The 26,758-nt window shown below is 45.6% G+C and overlaps 1 protein-coding gene across 2 annotated transcripts in view; it reads left to right on the top strand.

Moving 5' to 3' along the window:
• Window positions 1-26,758, top strand: part of slc25a21 (solute carrier family 25 member 21) — a 781,061-nt gene that overhangs the window by 521,685 nt on the left and 232,618 nt on the right. For both annotated transcript variants that reach the window (XM_038780811.1, XM_038780819.1), the window contains one exon: window positions 13,268-13,316. In XM_038780811.1, the coding sequence (XP_038636739.1) occupies window positions 13,268-13,316 (49 nt within the window). The remainder of the gene's footprint in view (window positions 1-13,267; window positions 13,317-26,758) is intronic.

Raw genomic sequence — 26,758 nt, 5'->3', positions numbered from 1 at the left:
GGTTGTTTGTGAGGCATATTTTTGCATGGGGGGATATTTTTAATTTGTTCATGGAATTAGTACTCCACATCCAGCAGTGAATGATGGTGGGCAATTAAACAACTCACTGGAAGAGGAGGCTCCACACATATCCCCATCCTCAATGATGGAGGAGCCCAATGCATAGATAAGGCTGAAGCATTCACAACGATCTTCAGCCAGACGTGCCAGTGGATGATCCATCTCGTTCTCCTCTAGAGGTCCCAAGCATCACCGATGTCAGTTTTCAGCCAATTCAATTCACTGCACATGATATCAGAGAGTCGGGCGGGGAACAGAGAGAAGTAGATCCTTGGAAAATAGGCAACAGATTTAGATAAAGGATCTGGATCAGCGCAGGCTGCGAGGGCCAAAGGGCCTGTTCCTGTGCTGTAATGTTCTTTGTTCTTTTGTATCAAGAAATGGCTGAAGGCCAAACCCATGACTGCTATCATCCAGAAGGACCAGCGCAACAGATACCTGGGAACACCAGCAACTGAACCATGCCCTCAAAGTCACTCACTATCCTGACTTTGAAATATATTGCCTTCCCTCCACTGTTGATGGGTCAAAATGCTGGAACTCCCTCCCTATGCACTGTGAGTGGAACTACAATTCAGGAACTGCAGCGGTTCAAGGAGGAAGCTCACCACCACCTTCTCGAGGGCAGTTAGGGATGTATTATAAATGCTGGCCTAAGCAGCAACACATGCGTTCCATAAACAAATACAAACAATATTCTTTAATATTAGCGACCCATAATTCAAATTTAAGCAAATAATTTTTCTGCTTGCATTTGGCAAGTTTTTCTTTGAACTCCTCTGCCTTGGCAGCAGCAGTGTTAGCAGTGGAACAAAAGTAGTTGTGCTGGTGCAGCAAGGATATTGTACGGTCAGCACCACTCTCCAGCTCACTGATCCGGAGCTGCAGGTCAGCCAATTATTTTCGATGGAAGTCTTTCTCCTCTAACCACAGTGCCACTGAGTTCCTTTTTCCCTTTCCATTCAATTTGCAAGTCTTGGAATACTGTCTCATGATTTTGACTATTCAGGTGTCACAGACAGAAACTTTAAAATGAACTCAACCCAGTGCTGCTATCTCCAGAAGAACAGGTAAATCATCTCGCTACAACTTTAAACAGTCTTGTGGCTGAAAGACGCAGGATGACTAAATTCAGCCTGAAGCCAACCAAATCATCCACCTTCAAGAATTGCATCATCCTTTAATTTTATAGGACTCTAAATTACTTAATCCGTCTTTCTCTAATCTGTGTGTGAGTGAGTTAAATTTGAGTCTGTGTGAAAGTTGAAAAAATTTTATAATTATTATTTTACTCAGAACGAGTTGAGGCCAATAAAAACAATCGTGTTTTTTTAAAAACGCAAGAAAACTTGTCTGATCAAGGGCTGGATTCTCCGTTTGGGAGACTAAGTCCCCATGCCGGCATGAAAACGCCGGTGTTTTACGCCAGGAAAACTGGCGCAAAACGGCCACCGATTACCTGTTCCGGGGGGCTGGGGGCTAGCAGCCAGGCAGCGTAGAGCTCCCAGCTCTAGCTGCTGATACAGCCCAGAGCATTGCCGGGTCCATGGCCGCGTATGCGCACGCCGGCAGCCTGCAGCGGCCACGCTGTGCTTCATGGTGGACACAGCCCGCAGACCTGGTCGCAAAAATAGTCCCCCCCCCCTTCAGCCAGCTCGCACGCCCCGGACCGCCCCCCCCACGGTGCCCCCAGCCCGAATAATGCCCGCCTGCCCGTGGATCAGCCCTCCCCTGACTGTGGCAGCGCTGGACTGAGTGCAGCCGCCACACTGAGTTCCCGACAGGTGAGACCACACACGACCCACGCCGTTGGGACTCGGCCGGTCAGGGATGTTTCACCGCGGGGCAGGCCTCAGGCAATGGCCTGAGGCCGTGGATACGGCGTATGCCGTATTCTGTGAGTACGCCGCGTTTCAGTGCATGGAGCATCGTGAAAGCTGCGTGTCCCCGATTTCGTCATCTTCGGGGATTCTCCACTCGTTGCCAAATGCGATTTCGGCGTCAGGGATCGGAGAATCACCCTCAAGTATTTTATGGTCCCAGCACATGAACAATTGCACCCTCAAATAGTAAGTACATCAGTTCTTAAGTAAAAATCTGTTGTGGTCAAGTGAGGAGAAGAAAAAGAGGGGAGACATTCAATCCCTCCTTATCTGATCCTACCGTGGTTAACTCACACTTCTCCATTTACTTACCATTTTTCTCTTCTACTTCAGTAGGAACAGTTGAAACTGAGCATCGTGGAATAATTGCATCACTATGGATCCAAAGCAGCCTTGCTTATTAATGTTTTTTTAAAATTAGAGTACGCAATTATTTTTTTCCCAATTAAGGGGCAATTTAGCACGGCCAATCCACCTATCCTGCACATCTTTTTGGGTTGTGGGGGTGAGACTCACTCAGGCACAGGAAGAATATGCAAACTCCACACAGGCAGTGACCCAGGGCCGGGATCAAACCCGGGTCCTCAGTGCCGTGAGGCAGCACTGCACCACCCTGCTGCCCCTAAATGCTTACTAATTTTATCAAACTTGGCATTCTTATCCGTATCTGATTCACTCTGTGTCATTTCTGCTTATCTACAAAACACCCTCAAAATAAAATTTTCTCTTGTTTAAACCTTAGCTCATATGCTTCCCTCCTTCTTTTGCACCACCTTTGGTGCCTCGATATTTCTCAACCTCTCTTTCTTCCTCTGGAATTCTTCCCTAAACCTATTTGATTTGATTTGATTATTATTGTCGCATGTATTAGTATATAGTGAAAAGTATTGTGTCATGGGAATGTTCCTTTAAGAAATGTTTTTGTCTTATCACATGGCTTCAGTGATGTCATTATGTGGGTGGAGCTAGACTGTGGCTCTGAGTTTTACTTTCGTTTTGAGTTTAGACTGGTTTTGAACTGCACAGGTTGAAAGAAGTGTCTCTCTCTATCTTCATTTTAAAAGCTGTTTTCAGACTCCTTGGTAACTTGAAAGAGATAATTGTTTTCTGGAAGGAATTCAAACCTGTTGTTTGAAAAGGGGAACAGACTATCACTAACAAGTCTTATACCAGTAAGAGTGCCGTGTGCTGGCCCACACCTTTGAAAAGGGGTTCTGATTTTACTTGGATTTTGTTATGAATTGGAACAGTTAAGGGGGGATTCATTAAGGGTTATACATAGATTACTGTAGCTGTGTGGGGTCTTTATGTGTGTAGTTGATACAAATTCTTACTGTGTGAGTTTATAATTGTGGATTCATAAAAATGTTAATTAAATTTGTAGAATAAAGCTTGTTTTTTGATTAAAAGCGCTAAAGAACTCTGTTGAATAACACCTGAAAGTCAGGCTCTTGTGCTCATTATAGCCAAAATCAATAAACAGTTATAGGTCAGGTGAACTCCATAATATACTTTGGAGTTTTCTAAACCCTGGCCAATAACAAATGTTTCTTGCATGCTATACAGACAACACACACCGTACATAGGGAAGGAAGGAGAGACTGCAGAATGGAATCTTACAGTAATAGCTAGAGTGTAGAGAAAAGATCAGCTTAATACGAGGTAGGTCCATTCAAAAGTCTGATAGCAGCCGGGAAGAAACTGTTCTCGAGTCGCTCAACCTCTGCCATTCAACCTCCTTCACGATCCACTTTGATTTCTTTGACCAGGCTTTTGATCACTTCTTGTTTTTATCCTTCCATGGCTCAAAGCTTCATAATGATTCTTCTACCTTAAAGATGCTGGGTAAAGGAAAGCTGTTTTGTAAATATCTTGGTAACAGCACCTCAAATAATACTACAGAAATTGGTACATGAGTATTTTTATATTTTAATTTTACATACAGGGTCAGAAGTACATTTAGTGGAATGTGTTTTATAAATCAACACTGACTTTCATTTGTCCATTTCTGCCTTTAGTATTAGTGAATACATTGGTAATCCTGTAAAATATTTTTATTCTCCATTTTCACATTTTCTCCAGAATTTACACCCCACCCACAAGCAGTAAACGGTAACAAATACAAAGTCAATTTCCTCATCAACAACAACAATCCCATCCTCCCACCACCCCAAGCAACGACCCACCTGACAATATAAGCATCAAATAAAACAAACCCTCCCACGGTGGGACAAACAAAGGAGAAATAAAAGAAAAAGGAATTAGGAATCGCCTATGGTCACCATTTACCTCCAGAGTCCCTCCCAAACCCCCTCCCCCTAACATTCAGTGCCATCCAATCCCTGAAAGAGTACCGTAGATGATACCCCCTCCCCTACTCCTCCCCTCCAATTCCTCTTACAAAACTCCTCCCCCCAACCTCTGTTCCTTCCCCCCATCTTTCCACCCCGGCTAGACCCCTAGGACCCTGTTCTGCCAGGCTCCGATGGCCGCAGCCCCTTCCCCCACCTCACTCCCTTTCACTGGCCGGCTTAAATCAGCCAGCGTGGAGGCACCTGCCCGGGTCTCTTTCTCCCTTGCCCGGCCCCAGGAAAACCAAGAAATCCCCTTTAGCACACAAGGCCCGCATACACATCCAAGCTCCAAAGAACCATCATTGCAAGTAAAAGTCCCATCTCTTTCCTTGTCCAAGTATATACGACATTGGCTCATTTAGCACATACACCCACTGCAGTTAAAAAATACAGCCGCATGAGGCTACATCGGTACATGACCACTTCTCAATTCAGCCACAGTCCTTCTGCCTTCGCAAACTCCTCCGCTGCTTCCGCTGTCCCGAAATAAAAGTCCTTGGATTTGTCGGTCACCCTCAACTTAGCTGGGTATACTATGCCGCACCGCACCTTACTGATGTACAGTGCCTTCTTCACCTGGCTGAAGGCAGCCCGCCTCCTTGCCAGCTCCACCGTAAAGTCCTGATATATGCGTATACCAGTTCCAGCCCACTGCACCACCTGCTTCTGCTTTGCCCAGCACAGGACCTTCTTCTTCACACTGTACCTATGAAAAAACAGAGTCACTACTCTTGGCGGCTCACTCTCCTTTGGTCCGATGAGCCCGATCCAGTTCATATCGGGAGTGATCATCACCCTCCCCCAATAGCTTCACCCAAAATCCTCAGATTCTGTCACCTGGATTTGTTTTCCAAGTCGTCCATTTTGGCTCGCAGACCCTTGTTGATCTCTATCACCTCCCGCATCTCCTTCCCCATCGCGGTAAGTTGATCTCTGTGCTGCAATATGTCTCTTCCACTTCCTTCAGCGCCTCGCCTTGCTCCCGTACCTCCGCCACTGCGCTCAATACCGTCACCCTCACCGGGGCAATAGCCTCCTCCACCAGCACTTTCAATAATGCCCCCATCTCCTTCCTCATCGCCTCTATGTGTTTTGTGATCTGCCTTTCGAGTTCCGCGGCCATCATCTTAGTAATTTCTTCAGCCGTGGGCAATGCGGCCTCCCCTGGTGCCCCAGCCTCCATTTTTCGTGCTGTCCCCACGGTGACCTTTCCACTCCCCGATGGACTTTCAGCTGCTTTTTTCACGGCCGTTTTTTTACTTGTTTTTGACATCCCCCTTCACTGTGCCTTCTCCCGGCTTTTGCCGCCTCTGTTACCCCTGGGACCGGGCGTTGGACCCTGAAAATGCCGTTCCTGAGCGGGAGCCCTCCAATGTGCGGCTGTCTACCGCCCGCCGTCACCGGAAGTCCATACATTGGTAATCCTATGCAGACTGTCAAGTGATGTTGTATTTCTAACCTCAAAAAGGGCCGCAAAAAATTATTCTGGCGATTTAATAGAGCAGATTCACATGTCCTAGTTATTACAGCACAGAAGGAGGCCACTTTGCCCATCAAAACCACGCAGGCTCTCCGTACAGCAATTCAGTCAGTCCCATTCCAATGTTCTAGTTCCCCACCCTGTAAGTGTATTTTCCTCAACTGCCTATTCAGTTTATTTCTAAAATCATTCATTGTCTCTACCTTCCACCACCCTCATCCAGCGAGTTCCAGGTCATTGCCACTTGTTGCTTAAACCCCCTGTATCTCTTGCCCAAAACCTTAAATCTCTGTCCCTTGGTAGCTTGTTTCTTCAGTTGATGGGAACAGCTTTACTTTGTCTACTTTATCTACACTTGTTATAATCTTGTGCAAGGACTGGGGAAGTAAGTTAAAATGTAAGAATGTAAAGAAGCAGTGGCAGATATTTAAGGAGATATTTTGTAACTCTCGAATATATATCTCATTGACTGCGAAGGATGCATTATCCATGGCTAATTAAGGAAGTTAAGAATGGTATCAAATTGAGAGAAAAGGTGCACAATGCTGTGAAGATTAGTTCTGGCACATACATTTTAGAAATCAGCAAAGGATGGCTGCAAAAATTATAAAGAGGAAGAAATTAGACGATAAGTGTGAACTGACAAGAAATATAAAACAGATAATAAAAACTTCTACAAGTATGGATGGGAGGAAGAAAAGTGTAGCTAAAGTAAGGATTGGTTTCTTGGAGGACGAGACTGGGAAAATAAAATAATAATGGGAAGAGATAAAATGACAGATATTTTGAACAACTATTTTCTTACTGTCTTCACAGTAGAAGATGCAAAAAATATCCCGGAATAGTAGAAAGTCAAGAGGCAAAGGTCGGGGTGGGCGTGTGACTTCAAATAATCAAGTAGGAGTAAAACTAATGGATTAAAGGCTGACAAGACCTCTGGACCCGATAGCCTACATCCTGGAATCTTAAAAGAAGTGGCTGCAGTGATAGTGACTGCAGTGGTTGCAATCTTCCAAAATGCCCTATATTTTAGAACACTCCCAGCAGATTGGAAAACTGTAAATGTAATCTTTCTATTCAAGAAAAGAGGGAGAGAGGAAACTGCCTATCTGTCATTGGGAAAATGCTTAAATCAATTAATAATGAAGTTGTAGCAGGACATTTAGAACATCATGATAAAATCAGGCAGAATCAACATGGCTTTAATGGGTGGCACGGTGGTGCAGTGGTTAGCACTGCTGCCTACGGCGCCGAGGACCCGGGTTCGACCCCGGCTCCGGGTCACTGTTGTGTGGAGTTTGTACATTCTCCCCATGTTTGCGTGGGTCTTACCCCTACAACCCAAAGATGTGCAGGTTAGGTGGATTGGCCACGTGAAATTGCCCCTTAATTGGAAAAAAAGAATTGGGTACTCTAAATTTATTTTTAAAAACTTGGTTTTATGAAAAGGAAGTTGTGTTCAACAAATTTCTTAGAACTCTTTGAGGATGTAGCAAGCAGGGTAGATTAAGGGAAACAGGTAGATGTAGAGTATTTGGATTTCCAAAAGGCATTAAATAGTGTCACATGAAAGGCTTTTGCACAAGATAAGAGCTCATGGTGTTTGGGGTAACATATTGGCATGGATAGAGGATTAGTTAACTCACAGGAACACAATTGGGTGAATGGGTCATTTTCCATTTGACAAGCAATAACTAATGAGAGAGCGACAGGGATCAGTGCTGAGGCCGCAACTATTTAAAATCTACATTAACTACTTGGATTGGGGAACCAAAAGTTTTGTTGCCAAATTTGCTGGTGATACAAGATAGATATGAACTGAAGTTGTAAGGAGGATGCAAAGGATCTGCAATCTCTTGAGTTTAGAAGAACAAGAGGTGACATGATTGAAACATATATGATCCTGAGGAAATTTGGCAAAGTGGATAAGAGAAGGATGTTTTATCTTGTGGGAGAATTTAGAACCAGGGGCCACTGTTTAAAAATCAGGGGTTACCCATTTAAGACAGAAATTATGGGGATTTCTTTTCTCTCTGAGGATTGGGAATTTTTGGAACTCTTCCTCCAAAGATGGTATAAGTAGTCTTTGAATATTTTTAAGGCAGAGGTAGATAGATTCTTGAAAATCGGGGTATGAAAGGTTATTGGGGGTAGGCGAGGATGGTGGAACAAGCTCGAGGGACGAAGTGGCCTACTCCTGTTCCTAATTTGTATACGTCATTAATCTCCCCGTGGGACTCGTGGATTACGAGTTTCACAGATAGGGGGCAGAGGCCACCCACCAGAGGCTCATTGTGTACTGATATAAAAGCTGGTTCAAAACAGGAACAAGACATACTAGTCCTCCCAGCAAGGATTATACTGGGAGCCTCAAGCTGCTCTACACAGAACTTTGTATATTGTTAAAAAAATATAATGTTCAATTTTCACCTGTTTCCTCAGTTACTAAACTGGCGATGAGAATTAAAAGAAACTCCAGACTCGCTTGTAGAACTGCCTGACTGAAGAAAATTGCTGTTTGGAACTTAACGTTGTCACACTCAGGCATGGCTTCGCCTTCACCCCCATCACATTGGACATTGCCTCAAAGAAGGCTGTCCAGTACCCAGCAAGTCTGGAGCAAGACCAGAACATGTGGGCATGGTGGGCCCAGCCTCCTTGGCACCGTTCGCATTTGTCCTCCATCTCCAGGAAGAACCTGCTTATTCAGGTTCTGGTTAAGTGGACTCTGTGTACTACGTTTAGCTGCATTAGGCTCAGCCGTGCACATTTGGAGGGGGAGTTGATCCTGTGCGGTGCTTTGCTCCAGAGTCCCCATCCTAAATCAAACACCAAGTCTTCTTCCCACTTCTCCCTTCTCTCATCCAGTTGGGTGTTGGCCCCTCTTTGCAGTCGTCCGTACATGTCACCACAGTTCTCTTTCCCTAAGATATTTGTGTCCAGCAGACCCTCTTGCAATGACTGTCGTGGTGGTCATGGGTACGTTCTTGTTTCTTTTCGTAGGACATTTTTGAGCTGTAGGTACCTGAGTTTTTACCCCCGTCAGCTGGAATCGTTCTGTCAGCTCTTCGAGCCTTGTTAACCTGGTTGTTGGTGTACAGTTCCCAGACTGTAAGCATCCCCCTGTCCTGTCCCCACCTTTTGAAGGCGGCGTGAACCTGTGGTTGTTGCAGATGGGAGCTTTATCGGACATCTCAGCCCAAAATACTGTGCCCTGGCAGTTTTCCCATGTCGGCACCCGGCTGAAGAGGAGCAAGTGTGTGTTCCCCGCTAAAGCAGTGACCTGTCTCAGTTACAGGGTGGAGAGGGATGGTTTACACCCAGTGGAGGATAAGTTTGCGCAATAAACAATGGAGCTCCGGTTGTTTTTGGGCCTGGTCAACTACTAGGGGAAGTTCATTACCAATTTGGCCACACTTTTTAATTTAGATGTTTCACCTGAAAATTGGGTGACAAGGGCCAAAAGCTAACGCTAAGTAGGAGTCGCCATGAACATGACCGCTCACTGCATCACCACCACTGGACGTCCCTCTTGAAGGTCTTGACCACCTGTTCTGCTAAATCATTGTAGGAGGGATGGTATGGAGCAGTCCAATCATGTCGGTTGTGTGTAAAATGTTGGAAAAGGTTATAAGAGATAGGGTTTATAATCATCTTGAAAAGAACAAGTTGATTAGCGATAGTCAACACGGTTTTGTGAAGGGTAGGTCATGCCTCACAAACCTTATTGAGTTTTTTGAGAAGGTGACCAAACAAGTGGATGAGGGTAAAGCGGTTGATGTGGTGTATATAGATTTCAGTAAGGCGTTTGATAAGGTTCCCCATGGTAGGCTATTGCAGAAAATAAGGAAGTATGGGATTGAAGGTGATTTAGCGGTTTGGATCAGTAATTGGCTAGCTGAAAGAAGACAGAGGGTGGTGGTTGATGGCAAATGTTCATCCTGTAGTTCAGTTACTAGTGGTGTACCGCAAGGGTCTGTTTTGGGGCCACTGCTGTTTGTCATTTTTATAAATGACCTGGAAGAGGGTGTAGAAGGATGGGTTAGTACATTTGCAGATGACGCTAAGGTCGGTGGAGTTGTGGATAGTGCTGAAGGATGTTATAGGATACAGAGGGACAAAGATAAGCTGCAGAGCTGGGCTGAGAGGTGGCAGATGGAGTTTAATGCGGAAAAGTGTGAGGTGGTTCACTTTGGAAGGAGTAACAGGAATGCAGAGTACTGGGCTAATGGCAAGATTCTTGGTAGTGTTGATGAACAGAGAGATCTCGGCATCCAGGTACATAAATCCCTGAAAGTTGCCACCCAGGTTAATAGGGCTGTTAAGAAGGCATATGGTGTGCTAGCCTTTATCAGTAGGTGGATTGAGTTTCGGAGCCACAAGGTCATGCTGCAGCTGTACATAACTCTGGTGCGGCCGCTCCTGGAGTACTGCGTGCAGTTCTGGTCACCACATTATAGGATGGATGTGGAAGCTTTGGAAAGGGTTCAGAGGAGATTTACTAGGATGTTGCCTGGTATGGAGGGAAGGTCTTACAAGGAAAGGCTCAGGGACTTGAGGTTGTTTTCGTTAGAGAGGAGAAGGCTGAGAGGTGACTTAATAGAGACATATAAGATAGTCAGAGGGTTAGATAGGGTGGACAGTGAGAGTCTCTTTCCTCGGATGGTGATGACCAACACGAGGGGACATAGCTTTAAATTGAGGGGTAGTAGATATAGGACAGATGTCAGAGGCAGTTTCTTTACTCAGAGAGTAGTCGGGGTGTGGAACGCCCTGCCTGCAACAGTAGTAGACTCGCCAACTTTAAGGGCATTTAAGTGGTCACTGGATAGACATATGGATGAAAATGGAATAGTGTAGGTCAGATAGGCTTCAGATGGTTTCACAGGTCGGCGCAACATCGAGGGCCGAAGGGCCTGTACTGCACTGTAATGTTCTATGTCAAACGCTGTTCCTCTTCATAAAACCGCAAGGTCCTAACTGGTGAACGGTATGCCATAAGCCTTTACAAGAACCTCCAGGGATCCCATGGGTGCTAGAAAATTCCCTGGAGCTTCTCTATCGTGGCTCTAGATATCATGGAAGCCATCTTGCACACCGCCAGTCACTTTGTGGGTATCCACAACAACAGGAAACATGGAACCCAAGAACGGTCCTGCAGAATCTGCTTGAAAGTGCACCCATAGATGTCCGCAAATTCCCACGAATGCAGTGAGAACATATTGGCACCAAATTGGGACAACGCTGATTTTATCAAAAAGGTGTCCGTGGCCATCCCCGATATGGACTCACGGCAGTTGATTATGGGGAGAGATTTTAACTGTGTATTAGATCCAAAGTTGGACAGGTCGAGTCCCAGGGCTCTGGTGACTTCTGTGATGGCAGGGAATTGGCTGTGTTCATGGAGCAGATGGGAGGGGTGGATCCATGGAGGGTTATTCATCAAGAAAGAGAGAGAGTTTTCCTCTCTCACATACACCGGGTCTACTCCTGAATAGACTTATTTTGTAGTGGGGAAGGCATTACTCCATGGGGTGGTGGGGGCTGGGTACTCGCCAATTGTAATATCAGACAATGCTCCACATTATGTGGAAGTGCGATTGGAAATGGGCTGAGCCCAGCGCCCTCCATGAAGGTCAGACACGTCATTCCTAGTAGGTATGGGGTTCTGCAAAAGGGTAACTTTGCTCACAGCGAACTAATAATAATAATAATATTAATCGCTTACTGTCACAAGTAGGCTTCAATTAAATTACTGTGAAAAGCCCCTAGTCGCCACATTCCGGCATCTGTTCGGGAAGGCCGATTCGGGAATTGAACCCGCGCTGCTTGCATTGTTCTGCATTACAAGCCAGTGTTTAGCCCACTGTACTAAACCAGCCCCTCCCCTAGTGGGAGGTGATCTTGTTTAAGACTAAGGTGGATAGGGAGGACATATAGGGCGGGATTCTCCGTCCTGCCACACCAGTTTTCTGGTGCATCACGCTCCCGTCGGCAGTAGGATTCTCCTTCCCACCAGCCGGCCAATGGGATTTCCCACAGTGGGCAGCCCCACGCCATCGGGAAATCCCTGGGTGTGGGTGCTCTGCTGGCTCAAGGGAGAATCACGACAGCAGCAAATCCAGCCCATAAGGTTCAAGGGAGCTTAACGGGGTAGATACTGAGAGGACGTTTACTCTCTCTCTCTCTCTCGAGAGAGAGAGAGAGAGAGAGAGAGAGAGAGTGTGAGAGAGAGAATCTAGAACTCGGGGACAGTTTAAAATTAAGGGGCAGGATTTGCTTGCTTCCCCACGGCATCCTTCTTAGCAGCTGGAGGCGACCTGCCATTGGCATCTACTGGTCTCACAGCCATCAATGGGAATTCCCATTGATTCCACCCACGCCACTGAGAAATCCAAAGATCCCGCCGGCATGAAGAGCTGGAGGATCTTGTCTAAGAAGTCTCCCATTTAAGGCAGACTGAACAGGAGTTTCTCCTCTCAGATGGTCATCAATCTTTGGAATTAGCTTGCCTCGAGAGCAGTGCATCTCGGTCAGTGAACATTTTCAAGTCTCAGTTAGGCAGATTTTTAATCTACCAGGCAGTCAAGGGTTATAGGGTGCTGGCAGGAAAGTGGAGTTAAGGCCACAATAAGTGAGCTGTGATTTTATTGAATGGTGGAGCAAGCTTGATGGGCCAAATGGCCAACTCCAGCTCCTACCTGTTACGAAAACTTGTCCTCACCTTTGCCTGAGGAGAACAACTCCAGCTTCCCCAACCTCCCCAACTCATTTTTTTCTAATTAAGGGGCAATTTAGCATGTTCAATCCACCTATCCTGCACATCTTTGGGTTGTGGGGGGTGAAACCCACGCAAACACGGGGAGAATGTGCAAACTCCACACGGACAGTGACCCAGAGCCTGGATCGAACCTGGGACCTCGGCGCCGTGAGGCAGCAGGGCTAACCCACTGCGCCACCGTGCTGCCCTAGCTTCCCCAACCTAACCTTGTAGCTAAAATCCTTCGCCACTGGAACCATTCTGGTAAATCTCCTCTGCACTCCCTCAGGGACCCTCACATCCTTCCTAAAGTGTGGTGACCAGAACTAGACGCAACACTGTAGTGATGGGAGTTTTTTAATGCGAGTTGCTGATATTTTCAATTTAAAAAAAAAAATAATTTTTAAAAGATGCTTTAGCAAAGCCCAGAGTTAATCTCAAAATGGGCTCGGTCAAACTGTCAATCAACTAGATCCCAAAATGTATTCTTTGGTGAAAGTAATTATATGCTTGCTTCAAGTCGCATAGGTGTATATAGTTTAATGTGTAATTAGAGTAGCTTTCTTCCACACACCTATACTATTTGTTTTGTCCTACTTATTCGCTTCAGTTCATCTCAATTCTAATATTTGACCTTTAACACAATAATAACTTTCACACTCCTTCAGTGAAGCGTAACTATTGTTTGTGCAAATGTTTACTGGCTGTTTCTTTTCTGTCACCTGCTTAGGTCTTGTGGAAATTTGCCTCATGCATCCCCTCGATGTGGTGAAAACCAGGTAAGGATTTGCTTGAGCAAGTTTTGTTGATACTGGAAGTCATCCAGAATATGGTCTGTCAGGCTGCTGAATTAAAGTGTCAGAGCTTGCCAGTGTAATTGGTGTTTTAATGTCATTCCACAATGAGACATTTTGGAAAACTGGTAATTTCTCGTTCTGTCAAAAATCATAGGCAGTGTGTTTTTTGTTTCTTGACCCTTTCACAACTAAATCCTTTTTAAAAGAACTAAATGCCAAGAAAGTCCCATCAGGAATAAAGTAACTAATAGAATTTCATCCTAGAAATTCTCTTGTAGTTTAGATTTCAATTTATAATTTGAACCGTGCTCAATGTCTAGAATCTCAATTGTTATGCTGTTTACTTTTTTTGGATTTCTTAATTTTCAAGCCAGTTTTACTTTAGGGATTTAGCAAGACAAACTGTTCCCATAGACAACCCCAAGGTTATGTGCATCTGATATAAAACAGTATGTGATTTAGACCTACTGTGCTGGGAATGCATCAGTCTTTAATCAGCACAAGATTCTCCTTCCTATTGGTACCAATAGTGTATTGGGGTGTGCTGGGCATTGGGAGTGGGCATCAAGAGGGGAGAGTAATGGATTATGGTAGGAATGTGGCAAATTAGATCCTTATTTTAATCACGAGGTTTAAAAGAAAATGGGAACTTTGCTGCATTTCATCATACACATTAAATTATTCAATTTTGTTTCATCATTAAGCTGATAACCTATTAAACCATTTGTCGTGTTAGCTCATTCTATTCCAACTTCTTGACTCATTTAAACAAATTCTGGTTACAGTTTTCAGGGTAGTGCCATGTATGATTGACCTGACCACAGATTCACATCACATCATATTTTTCACTCTTGGCTTATAATTGAGTACAGCAGCAAACAGCAGTTGCATGAAAGACAATGTAACATAATATGAGAACACTAAGTTTGCTGTTCACGAATTGGTGCAATTTGCCGATATACATGAAAAAGAGTTTGGTTTCCAAGTTAAATCAACTGCAGTGGAAAAAGGAAAATTTGAAATTCTCACTTTCCATTGTATGGCAGATTGTTTTCAGTCCAGCATATGGGTTGTTTCATGTTAGATTCAAATGGATACTCTGGCAATAAGGTATTAAGAACATTTGACACATTACAAAAAAATTGAAAATGCAAGGACTGATGTGCATGGAGGTTAATTAGTATTTCAGACAAAATTTGAAGATGTAGTCAAATACTGAATTGTACAATTAATTCCGTAAAATATTACTATTACAGAGATGGCAAGACTGATTTAAACAATAATCACGATAAATATTACCATTGTGCGGAAACTTAAACTCTGAGCTAATGAGCTATTTTGTTTATGATTTTGTCATTCACATTTGTTTCTTTTGAATCTTGAAACAAATATATTTTTACAGGAAGAAAACAACATTTTAAGCTTTGTTTAATTGAAAGTTTATAATTTCTTAGTCATTTTTTACCAAACACATTTGGTTTTCCTAACACATTTGTTAAGCGTTATTAGTGGATTGTGGAATGAATGTTGTTCTAAAGTTGGAATGAGGAGAGATCCACAGCAGCACTGGGACGAAGTTATGGCTTTTCATTAACCTGGAAACCTCCTATTTACATGGTTCACAGCCTGGTCTCAGCTCACTTGGAGGTAACAAAGGGTGTCGGGCCCAAAATGCAGCAGGGGGCTCACTCCTTTAGGGCTGCCATCTGAATCTGATCAGGTCAACTGTTTTAACTCCTGCCTCATTAGGGGAAATAAACAGGAGATTATGGTTCATGTAAGGATCACATTACAGAGAGCTCAAGCTTGTTCCAGACATTAGGTAGCTGATTATTTTTTTGTGGAAGCCTTGCTGTTTCTCCTTTAGTGAAGAATGCTAAATTGACTTCTTTTGATAAACTTGCATTTGTTACAGATTGAGAGAAAGCAGTAAAGTAGCTAGAAAAATGTTAATAAATAAGATATGTCAGCCACTGAGGCAGCTCATCTACAGGGTTTAAAGTCAGTCTGCTGCAGAGGCTTAACGCTGATGATGGGTAGTAATTCAGCATGTAACTGCTGCTTTTCCTTTGACATTTAAAACATTTGATAATGCTGAATGCGGAACTGTTCAGTTCAGGAGAATGCTCTCAGATTTCAGGTTTCAATACAAGAACATGTCCTTCTATACTGCTGTAGTCACTTCTAAAGATGAAAAATAAAATAAATGTCGTACCTTCTTGCTTGCTGAAGGCTAACACATTTTGCTGACCATATTTATAGTCTTTGGCAGACCAGGAGACACCAGCTGATGCCACATTGATTCAGGATCATTCACGTGTACTTGAAAGGTGAACAGAGGGAAAACAATTGTTTGTCACTGTTGCATATATAATATTAACTTGGCTAGGAAAGGAAGTGTACCAAGTTTTGTAAAAACACAAGTATTTCCTTGCTGATCCACAAACAGTTCATTATCCACTTTGCCTAAGGCAAAACTAGGTCTTCTGTGAAGAGTGAAACTTACCCTTACATCTTAAAATTACTCTTTATGACTACAAGACTGCTGACAAGCATACTTATTATGTAAGCCAAGCATGTGAATGGGTGGATTTGGTGTTTGTAGCCTTGGAAATACTTGGCTGTATTTTTAAATCTGAAGTTTTGCAGATTGGACTGAAGACATGAATGATTCTCAAAGCAAACAAAATGGTCTGTCACTTCCCACTGCAAGTAATTAAACTCTTCACATTTTTGGGTGAGAAGGGGTTAAAGAGAAAGTTGATTATTTGTCAGAATGCACTGTATAAAAGACTTGGATGAAATCTACAACATGGACCTCAGGGAATTGATCATGCTATCTGCAAAAGTGAAACTTTTCGGCTTCAAAGCAGTTCTTCTCACAGGATTACATTAAGGTTTAAAAAGTTAATTCATGAATCACATTTGTCATATTATACACACTGCAATGGCAACCTGGGAATGATTACAAACTGGTGAATTATTTTGGGGTTTCAGCTTTGGGCATTGTACTTCAGTCAAGATACAGAACTAATTCACAATACGGCACTTGGGTTTAAAGGGTTAAATTATGAGGATGGATTAAATAAATAGTGGCTGTATTCCTTTGTGTTTTTAAAGGTTGGAATTTCATTGCGGTGATTATAAGGATGAAAGGATTTGATAGTTCAGTACAAAGTAATAATTTTCTGATGAGCTAGCGAGGGAGAGGGGAAGAATCTGGAGCAAGGCTACACCATTTGGACTTCAGTTCAAGAAGGTGGCTCACCACCAGCTTCTCAAGGGAAAATAGGAATGGGCAATAATTGCTCGCCGAGCCAGCAACGCCTACTTCCCATGAAAGAATATTTTTTTAAATGGGCACATGAAATTAGACCTTGGCCATGTGAGATTGAAATCAGAAAACACTTCTTCATGACTGTGAATGTTGGATCAATGGAAGTTTTCAAGACTGTGGCCCGGATTTTCACTCCTGTGGTGGGTACGCAGAATCAAGGAGCTTCACGGCTTGTCTCACTCAGCCCAAATGGATGTATTTTTGGCCAAGGGTGTGCATGTGGGCATGAAACAGTTTGGAGGCAGCCACAGGGGCTCCCAACTGCAAGAGCAGCCTGTTTAAATGCCTGTTTTGGTTATCTGAGACTTTATTCCAGTTGTAATTGAGGTGGCTAACCCAGCCCCAACCCATTTCCCATCCATGTCAACTCCTGAACCTACCAACCCCCATGGACCTTCATACCCTCCATGCCAACCTATGCCCATCCAACCCCCCCCCCCCCCCGCCAAACATGGCCCCTAAAAGTTCTGCTGCAAACTTAGTGCCAACATATGCTAACTTGTGCCTCCATGCCAACTCACCCAATATTCACCAGACACAGACTTCAGGAGCCATGCTGGGATGAATTAAAACAAGGAGACATGCTGTTGAAGCTTTTTATCTTGTACTTATCAGGTCCGATTCACAAGAATACCAAATCACATAGGGAACAACAATTTATACTGCATGAGAAGAGGGTACTGATTGGTTGACAAGTTGACTCCGATTCGTAGCAGCATTAACATAAAGAATGCACCAGGGAGAAGTTAATTGCCAAATTCCTCTTTAAATTAAAACCAATCAAATTGACTCTCATTGGTCAAGGTATTGCCACAGGAATGAACCAAGGAATGACTGCCCCCAAGCTTTTGTTTAGTTGAAAAAGACATAATGCACAAACATGTTCTTTCTATGTGCAAACGACAGGGCCCCGACTATCTGCAGCGTCTAGCACACATAAGTGAGCCACAGTGTAACCTGACAGATAATCTTTCACTGATAACGTAATTATTAGCACAATCAGAATTGTTTAGTCATTGCTGTCCAATTGCAGAATTACATCTAATGTTGAACAATATGTTCTGAGTTTTGCAAGCATTAGCTGGTTGAATAAAGTCAGTACTTTGCCGGTTGCAAACAGCAAAAGAGAATTGCTGTTTGATATACCGTACAGCCCAAATACTGGATTGTATATTGCCCCATATCAAAGACAGATAACCCCTTCCAAAACCCTGAAAGCTGTCAAACTGAACTTACAGAGCTCCCACTGTGATAATGATAGGTTGGATGAAACAACAATAATACTATAATGATCGTGCTCAGGCTCATGTCAACAAACAGCTACTGAAATTGCAAGCACAATTTTTTTGAGACACAACAGGTTATTTTTTCATGAAATTTAAAGAGCAGAGCATTTAAAGTTTGACAGCTTGACAGTTGCACAGACCTTATCCATTTTTAACACACATTCACATCTATTCTTAAAAATCGTAAGTCTCACACCGCAAGCAACAGACCTCGCACCAGCAAAAATGGGGTCTAACCACTGCGCCACTGTGCTGCCCTCCTATTGTTATCTTTGATGTGAAATACGATATTGCATAATTATTTATAACATAAGAAACTTGACAAAATTATAAGAAAAAAATCTATAGGATTTTTTAATGAGCAAATATTGTGAGACCACATAATACCTTAAGAAGTAGGGTAGTTGGTGTTAACGTAGTGTTAACACAAAAAGTGATGTTTTACAATAGATCTTTAACTGCATCTGGTATCATCTTACATGGATACCAACACTTCGTTACTTGCTGCATTTAAAAATAATGTTAAAAAGGTATAAAACAGCAATTGGGCCATAAAATCTGTTACAAGCCTGATTGACTGATTGCTGCAATGTCTCCAGTATTCATCATCGTTCTTATACTATTTATGTTGCATTATTTTGCTGAAATACTTGTATTTAAAAAATCAAATTATTAATGAGAAAATAGGGGAAATGTTTTATCCTTATTAGTAATATTGCTCCACCATGGTTTTTGGAACCCTAATTGGAGCTCACATAACTATGAAATTACTGACAATGGCTTTTACTCTTACAAACCCCACTACGTCTATTAAGGAATCATCCCTGCTGTTTTGCCTGACCTATGAAGCAGTGAGCAATCGGACATTTAAAAGGAAATTCCAGACATGGCTGTGGTTCCTTAATCAATGCGACTTAATGTTTTGATCTTCAACTAAATTGGGTATTTCATTTTCTTACCAGAAAACTATTGCAGAAGAAATCCGATAGATAAATGAAACAAATTACCGCTGAGTTCAATGATAGGCTATGTCAATGTACCAGCATTATTTGTAACATAAATTCATCAACCCCACCCTCCAGTTTTGTGCTTTGTATGTGCTGTACAATTTGTACCTCCAGACACTGCCCCACATCCACCACCCCCAACATCTTGTGCTGTCTAGTTCAAAACCGATTCACAAACCCACTCTTCTCCTACTGTGCAGTATCTTCCCCATTTAAAATATTTAAGCACACCTCCCCTGAAAGATAGAATCATTTCTGCCTCATCCACTCAGTGACAAAGAGTTCCAACCACCATCAATCTTTCGTGTAGAGGCATGTCTCCTCACATTACTTCATCCTATCTTAGTGGCAGATTTAAATTGATGATTCCTCTTTGTTGAGACTTAACGCAAAGAAATGGCTTCTTTTCATTTACCCAATCAAAAGCATTAATTATAAAAGCAGTGATGGGAAGGACATACCTCCTGTCCCTTAGATAAGCCACATTCAAAGTATTAAATTTGGAGTTCATTCGTCTTAACAGTTTTCAAAATGCGCAATATCCCTATTGTATTGTATCCACGATATGAATTAAATTATTTTAATTATCACATTTATTCATTAGTTTAATATCACCTCTGTTGCAAATCACCAGAGCTATCATTATATGTTGGAAGTGTTCAGGGTTAGGGTCTTAGGGACCCCAAGAAAATGTCCCTGTTATTTTGTGATCAACAAATTGTAACTATACTGTGTGTATAAACAGGCATAGTAGTTTCCCCTAATGTTCATGGCAACTGCAAATTGCTTCATCGAAGATCAAATCAGGATTCAAAGAATAAGTCCTTTCAAATGTGGGGTTGGATTCTCCGCCTCATGACACCGGAAACACGAATTGCATTCGGACGGAGAATCACGCATCCTGCAAAACTCAAGGTTTGTGCCTGCCGCCAATTCTGGCGCGTGCTCCCTTCCCTCCTTGGCGGCGAACACAAGGTTTGCGCCCCACAGTGGTGGGGGCGTGCATTTAAATCTGATTAGCGGATTGGACACAGTAGGCTCCATCCTCCTGCAGTGTTCTGGCACTCTCGGGTGCGAATTACTTCATGTCTTTACAAACCAAGACTGGGCCTTGTGACGAAGGTAAACAAACTTTTTTTAAAAAATATTTCTTTATTCTCCTTTTTTGCATTTTCTCCTAAATTTACACCCACCAACAATAAACAATAATCAGTAACAAATATGTCAATCCCCATATCAATAACAACGATCCCATCCTCCCACCAAACCCAAAACATTCGCCCACGTGTTCACATAAACAACTGACAAAAAGGAATCAGGAATCCGGAATCCCCCATTAACACCCATCGCTCTACCCGCCCCCCCCAACCCTCCCACCCACCCTCCCAACTATTGTTCGATGTTATCCAATTCTTGAAAGTGCATAATGTATAGTGCCCATGAATTGTAGAACCCATCCGTCCTTCCCCTCAGTTCAAACTTAACCTTCTCAAGAGTCAGGAATTCCAACAGGTCCCCCCGTCACGCCAGGGCACAGGGTGGAGAGGCTGCTCTCCAACCCATCAGGATCCGTCTTCGGGCGATCTACGAGGCAAAGGCCACAACATCTGCCTCCGCCCCTGTTTCCAACCCTGGCTGAACCGACACCCCGAATATGGCCTCCCGGGGGCCCGGGTTCAGTTTCACATGCACCACTTTCAAAATTACCCTAAAAACGTCCTTCCAGTAATCCTCTATCTTTGGACAGGCCAAAAACATATAAACGTGATTAGCGGCCCCCGCCCCTGCAACGTTCACACATATCTTCAACTCCTTCAAAGAATTGGCTCATCCTCGCCTACGTGAGGTGTGCTCTGTATACCACCTTCAGCTGTATCAGCCCCAACCTCGTGCACGAGGTGGAGGCATTCACCCTCCGGAGCACCTCACACCAGAGCCCCTCCTCCATATCCTCTCCCAACTCTTCCTCCCACTTTGCTTTGATCTCTTCCAGAGGTGCCTTGTCCTCTTTCAATATAGCTCCGTAGACCGTTGACACTACCCCCTTCTCCAGTCCCCCTGTCATCAGCACCTCCTCCAGCAATGTGGAGGCCGGCTCCTCCAGGAAGTTCGGTATCTCCTTTCTGCCAAAATCTCGAACCTGCATATATCAAAACATTTCCCCCTTGCTCCAGCCCATACTTCGCTTCCAGCTCCTTTAATCCTGCAAAGCGACCCCAAAGAAACAAATCTTTTAGTGTCTTAATCCCCTTCTCCTCCCATTTCCGAAAATTTCCATCCCACCTCCCTGGCTCAAATCTGTGGTTCCCCCGAATCGACATTTCCCTTGGCCCTGCCCCCAACCCGAAGTGTTGGCGAACTGCCTCCAAATTCTCAATGAAGCTATTATTACCGGACTCCCTGAGTACTTCCCCGGGGCTATCTGGAACGGCGCTGCTGTGAGTGCTTTCAATCTTGACCCCCTGAACAAACTCTCCTCCATTCTGACCCACTGGGAATCAACCCCTCTTACCCAGCTCCGCACCTTCTCCACATTTGCTGCCCAGTAATAAGACATCAGGTTCGGAAGACGCAAACCCCCTGCCTGCCTTTCCCTCTGTAGTAGCACCTTTCTAACTCTGGCCACCTTCTCTCCCCATATGAACGACGTAATCATTCCCTCAGTCTCTCTCAAAAAAGCCTTTGGCAGGAAAATCGGCAGGCATTGAAAAATAAACAGAAATCGTGGCAACACGTTCGTTTTAACCGCCTGTACCCGACCCGCCAGTGACAGAGGGAGACCATCCCACCTTGCCAGGTCGGCTTTCACTCTCCCCACCAAACTAGTGATGTTGTACCTGCGAAGCCTCCCCCACTCCCGGACAACCTGCAGCCCTCAGATACCTAAAGTGAGTCCCTGCCCTACGGAATGGCAGCCCCCCACCCCTGCCCCCACACCCGGCCGAGATAGCACAAAATACTCACTCTTGTCTAGATTCAGCTTGTACCCTGAGAAAAACCCAAACGCTCGAAGCAGCTCCAATATTCCCCCTATCGACACACTCGGTTCCGACACATATAACAGCAAGTCATCGGCATATAAGGACACCTTATGCTCCGCCCCCCCCCCCGCACTATTCCTTTCCATAACCCCGAACTTCTTAATGCGATGGCCAACGGCTCAATCACGAGTGCAAACAGCAGGGAGGACATAGGACATCCCTGCCTAGTTCCACGGTGGAGAGAAAAGTATCTCGAGCTGATGTTGTTTGTGCGGACACTCGCCCTCAGCTCCTTATATAGTAGCTTTTGTTTTAATAAACAATTTTATTGAGGTAGTTTTTGGCTTTATAAACAGTTACAGACATCATCAGAAAGAAAGCAAAAAAGGCAAAAGTGTGCAAACATCCACGTACTTTCAATACTTCCATCGTAACATATTGCACAAGCCCGCTCCCCTCCCACCGGTACTACCCGCCATATTTTCCCTCCTACTCTACTCTACCCCCCCTCCCCCCCACCCCCCTGCTGACGCTCACTCTCCCGCAAAGAAGTCAATAAATGGTTGCCACCTCCGGGTGAACCCCTGCACAGATCCCCTCAAGGCGAACTTAATTTTTTCCATCCCCAGGAAACCCGACATGTCCGCAAGCCACCACTCAGTCTTCGGGGGCTTTGAGTCCCTCCACGCCAATAATATTCGTCGCCGGGCTATCAGGGAAGCAAAGGCCAACTCATCGGCCTCTTTCTCCCCCTGGACGCCCGGGTCTTCCGAAACCCCAAATATTGCCACCCCTGGACTCATCACCACCCTTGTTTTTAGCACCTGGGACATGACCCCCGCAAATCCCTCCCAGTACCCCCTCAGCTTAGGGCATGCCCAAAACATGTGAACATGGTTCGCTGGTCCTCCCGCGCACCAAGCACATTTGTCCTCTATCCCGAAAAATTTGCTCATCCGAGCCACCGTCATATGGGCCCGGTGAACGACCTTAAATTGGATCAGCCCGAGCCTAGCACATGTCGTGGTCGAATTTACCCTACTCAGGGCCTCTGCCCACAGCCCATCCTCCATTTCCCCGCCTAGCTCCTCCTCCCATTTAAGTTTCAGTTCCTCTGTCTGGGACCCTTCCTCCCTCATGAGCACCTTATATATACCCGAGACTCTGCCCTCCCCTTCTTCCCTCCTAGAGACTATTCTGTCGAGGATCCCCATTGGCGGGAGGCGCGGGAAAGATGGGACCTGTCTACGAACAAAGTCCCGCAACTATAGGTATCTAAAATCATTTCCCCTTACCAACCCTAATTTCTCCTCCAAGCTCCTCAAACTCGCGAAGCTCCCTTCCAGGAACATATCACCCACCCTTCCCGCCCCTGCTCGCCGCCATACTCGGAACCCCCCATCCATACTGCCGGGGGCAAACCGATGGTTGTCGCAGATTGGCGCCCAGACAGACGCCCCCATCTCCCCCACATGCCTCCTCCACTGGCCCCATATCCGCAGGGTGGCCATCACTACCGGGCTGGTGGTGTACTTGGCCGGCGGCAGCGGTAGAGGAGCCGTGACCAGGGCTTCCAAGCTGGAGCCCCTGCACGAAGCCGCCTCTACCCGCTCCCAAATAGACCCCGTACCCACCATCCACTTCCTTATCATAGCGATGTTGGCCGCCCAGTAATAATTGACCAGACTCGGCAAAGCCAGCCCTCCCTCGCTGCGGTTCCTCTCCAACATTGCCTTCTTCACCCGCGGGGATTTTCCCGCCCAGACAAAGCTCATGATCAGCTCGTTAACTCTTTTGAAGAAGGACTGTGGGATAAAGATCGGGAGGCACTGAAAAATAAACAAAAATCGAGGGAGGATTGTCATCTTTACAGTCTGCACCCTCCCTGCCAGCGACAGCGGGAGTGCATCCCATATCCGAAACTCTCCCTTCATTTGCTCCACCACCCTGGCCAAATTTAACTTATGCAGCCTGCCCCAGTCTCGTGCCACCTGGATTCCCAAATACCGGAAATTTTCCTCAACCAGCCTAAACGGTAGCCCTCTCAATCTGTTCTCCTGGCCCCTTGCCTGGACCACAAACATTTCACTCTTGACCGTATTTAATTTGTATCCTGAGAACTGGCCGAACTTCCTCAGCATTCCCAGTATAGTTCCCATCCCGGCCACTGGGTCCGACACGTACAGGTGCAGGTCGTCTGCATAAAGAGAAACCCTGTGTTCAACCCCGCCCCTCACCATCCCCTTCCAACCCTCTGCGGATCTCAGCGCAATCGCCAGCGGCTCTATGGCCAGCGCAAACAGCAGCGGGGAGAGCGGGCAGCCCTGTCTGGTCCCTCGGTACAACCTAAAGTACTCCGACGCTTCTCTGTTGGTCCTGACGCTGGCCCTCGGGGCCTGATATAATAATTTGATCCAATCCACCAATCCCTCCCCGAACCCAAACCGTCCGAGCACCTCCCATAGATAGTCCCACTCCACCCGGTCAAAGGCCTTCTCGGCGTCCATTGCCACTACTACCTCCACCTCTCTACCCGCCGGGGGCATCATTATCACATTGAGCAATCTCCTCAGATTGGCCGCCAGCTGCCTACCTTTCACGAACCCCGTTTGATCCTCCCCAATCACTTCCGGTACACAGTCCTCCATTCTACCCACCAGTACCTTTGCCAGGAGCTTGGCGTCTACATTAATCAGGGCGATTGGCCTGTAGGACCCGCACGCCTCCGGGTCTTTACCCCGCTTCAATATCAGAGATATGGTGGCTTGTGACATTGTCAGCGGCAGGGTCTTATATAGTAGCTTTACCCGATTCACAAATCTTGGTCCAATCCCAAACCACTCCAGAACTGCCATCAAGTACCCCCATTCTACACGGTCAAACGCCTTCTTAGCACCTAATTCCACAACCACCTCTGTTTCCTTCCCCTCTGCTGGTGCCATAACGACATTCAATACCCTTCTAATGCTTGAAAAGAGCTGCCTCCCTCTCATGAACCCCATCTGATCTTCACCTATCACCTTCAGGAGGCACTCCTCCAGCCTCCCCACCAGTACCTTCGCCAATACTTTTGCATCCACATTCAGAAGTGATATGGGCCTATACGACCCACACTCCGTCAGATCCTTATCTTTTTTTAGCAACAGGGAGATCAATGCTTGCCCCAAAGTTGTGGCAACACCCCCTTCGCTATCGCCTCTTCAAACATCCCCACCATCAGGGGTGCCAGCTTATCCTTGAATTTTTTATAATATTCCACCGGAAACCCATCCAGCCCTGCCATCCTCCCAATCGTATCCTTTATCTCCTGCTCCCCTATTGCTCCTTCTAATGTAGCCCTGTCCCCCTCCCCTAACCTCGGGTACTCCAACCCATCGAGAAATTCCTGCATCTCACGGTCTCCCCCAGGTGGCTCTGACCTGTACGACATCTCATAAAATTCCTCAAAAACCTTGTTAATCAGATCCGGAGCCACCACCAACTCCCCCGCCCTATCCCTCACCTGTACAATTTCCCTTGCCGCTGCTTCCCTCCAGAGCTGACCTGCTAACAGACGCGCCGCTTATCTCCATGTTCGTATACTGCACCCCTTGCTCGCCTCAGTTATGAAAAATGAAATGAAAATGAAAATCGCTTATTGTCACAAGTAGGCTTCAATGAAGTTACTGTGAAAAGCCCCTAGTCGCCACATTCCGGCGCCTGTCCGGGGAGGCTGGTACGGGAATCGAACCGTGCTGCTTGGTCTGCTTTAAAAGCCAGCTATTTAGTCTGGTGAGCTAAAACAGCCCCAGTTAGCGCACCGCCTTTCAGTAGATAGTCGGTCAAAGCTCGCCTGTAGTTCCTTTTTCTTTTCCAGCTTTGCTGGGTCCCAATCCTCTGCACAACTCCTATCTACCTCCAACATCTCATCTATTACCTTCTGCCGCTCCAACCTCTCCTCCTTGTCAACCCTGGCCTTAAACGTGATCACCTCCCCCCTCACCACCGCCTTTAGAGCCTCCTAGACGACCGGCTTCGACACCTCACCCGTACAGTGGAAACCTACATATTCCTTAATTACCGTTTCAATTTTGTCACAGAACACTTGGTCCCCCAAAAGTCCCGCATCTAATTTCCACCCTGGTCTCTGCGCTACCCCTTTCTCCAGCACCATATCCACCCAATGCAGAGCATGATCTGACACTGCAATTGCTGAGTATTCCAACCCCTTAACCCCAGCCAACAAAGCCTTCCCCACCACGTAAATGTTGATCCTCAAATATACCTCCCAGTCCCACCAGTAGCCCAGCTTAATGCCCCCCCCCCCCCCCCCCCCCCCCCCCCCGCGAGCGCGGCCGTGACCTGTCCAACCTTGGCTCCTGCACCGAGTACCAGTCCCCCCCCCCCCCCCCACTATCAGTTTGTGTGTGTCCAAGTCGGGGATGGCCCCAAACACCTTCTTCGCGAATCCCACATTGTCCCAATTGGGGCCATATGCACTTAACAGCGCCACTAGCCTCCCCTCCAGTGCCCCTGTCACAATCACATATCTACCCCCCGATCAATAGGATAGCTACTCCATGGGATGGAAATAAGGCCTGAGTGCGCTCCGGAGGTTCCACCATCACCTGGTGCTGCCAGTCCTGGAGGTCTGCCCTCGTTTGAACCAGAGTCTCGATGCTCTCAACCGTGGAGCTGTGAGATTGGGACACGTAATTCAGCAAGTGAGTCATGTCTCGCACTGCCTCTGGCACTGTGCAATGTTCCTCTGAGACTGTGCCATGTCTCCCTGTGACTGGCCAAGGTCAGTCAGTGCCCAGCCAATGCTTTCAAT

The sequence above is a fragment of the Scyliorhinus canicula genome, chromosome 2 (genome assembly GCF_902713615.1).
Source record: "Scyliorhinus canicula chromosome 2, sScyCan1.1, whole genome shotgun sequence".
Classification (NCBI taxonomy): Eukaryota; Metazoa; Chordata; class Chondrichthyes; order Carcharhiniformes; family Scyliorhinidae; genus Scyliorhinus; species Scyliorhinus canicula.
This window is presented reverse-complemented; position numbering and strand designations above follow the sequence as displayed.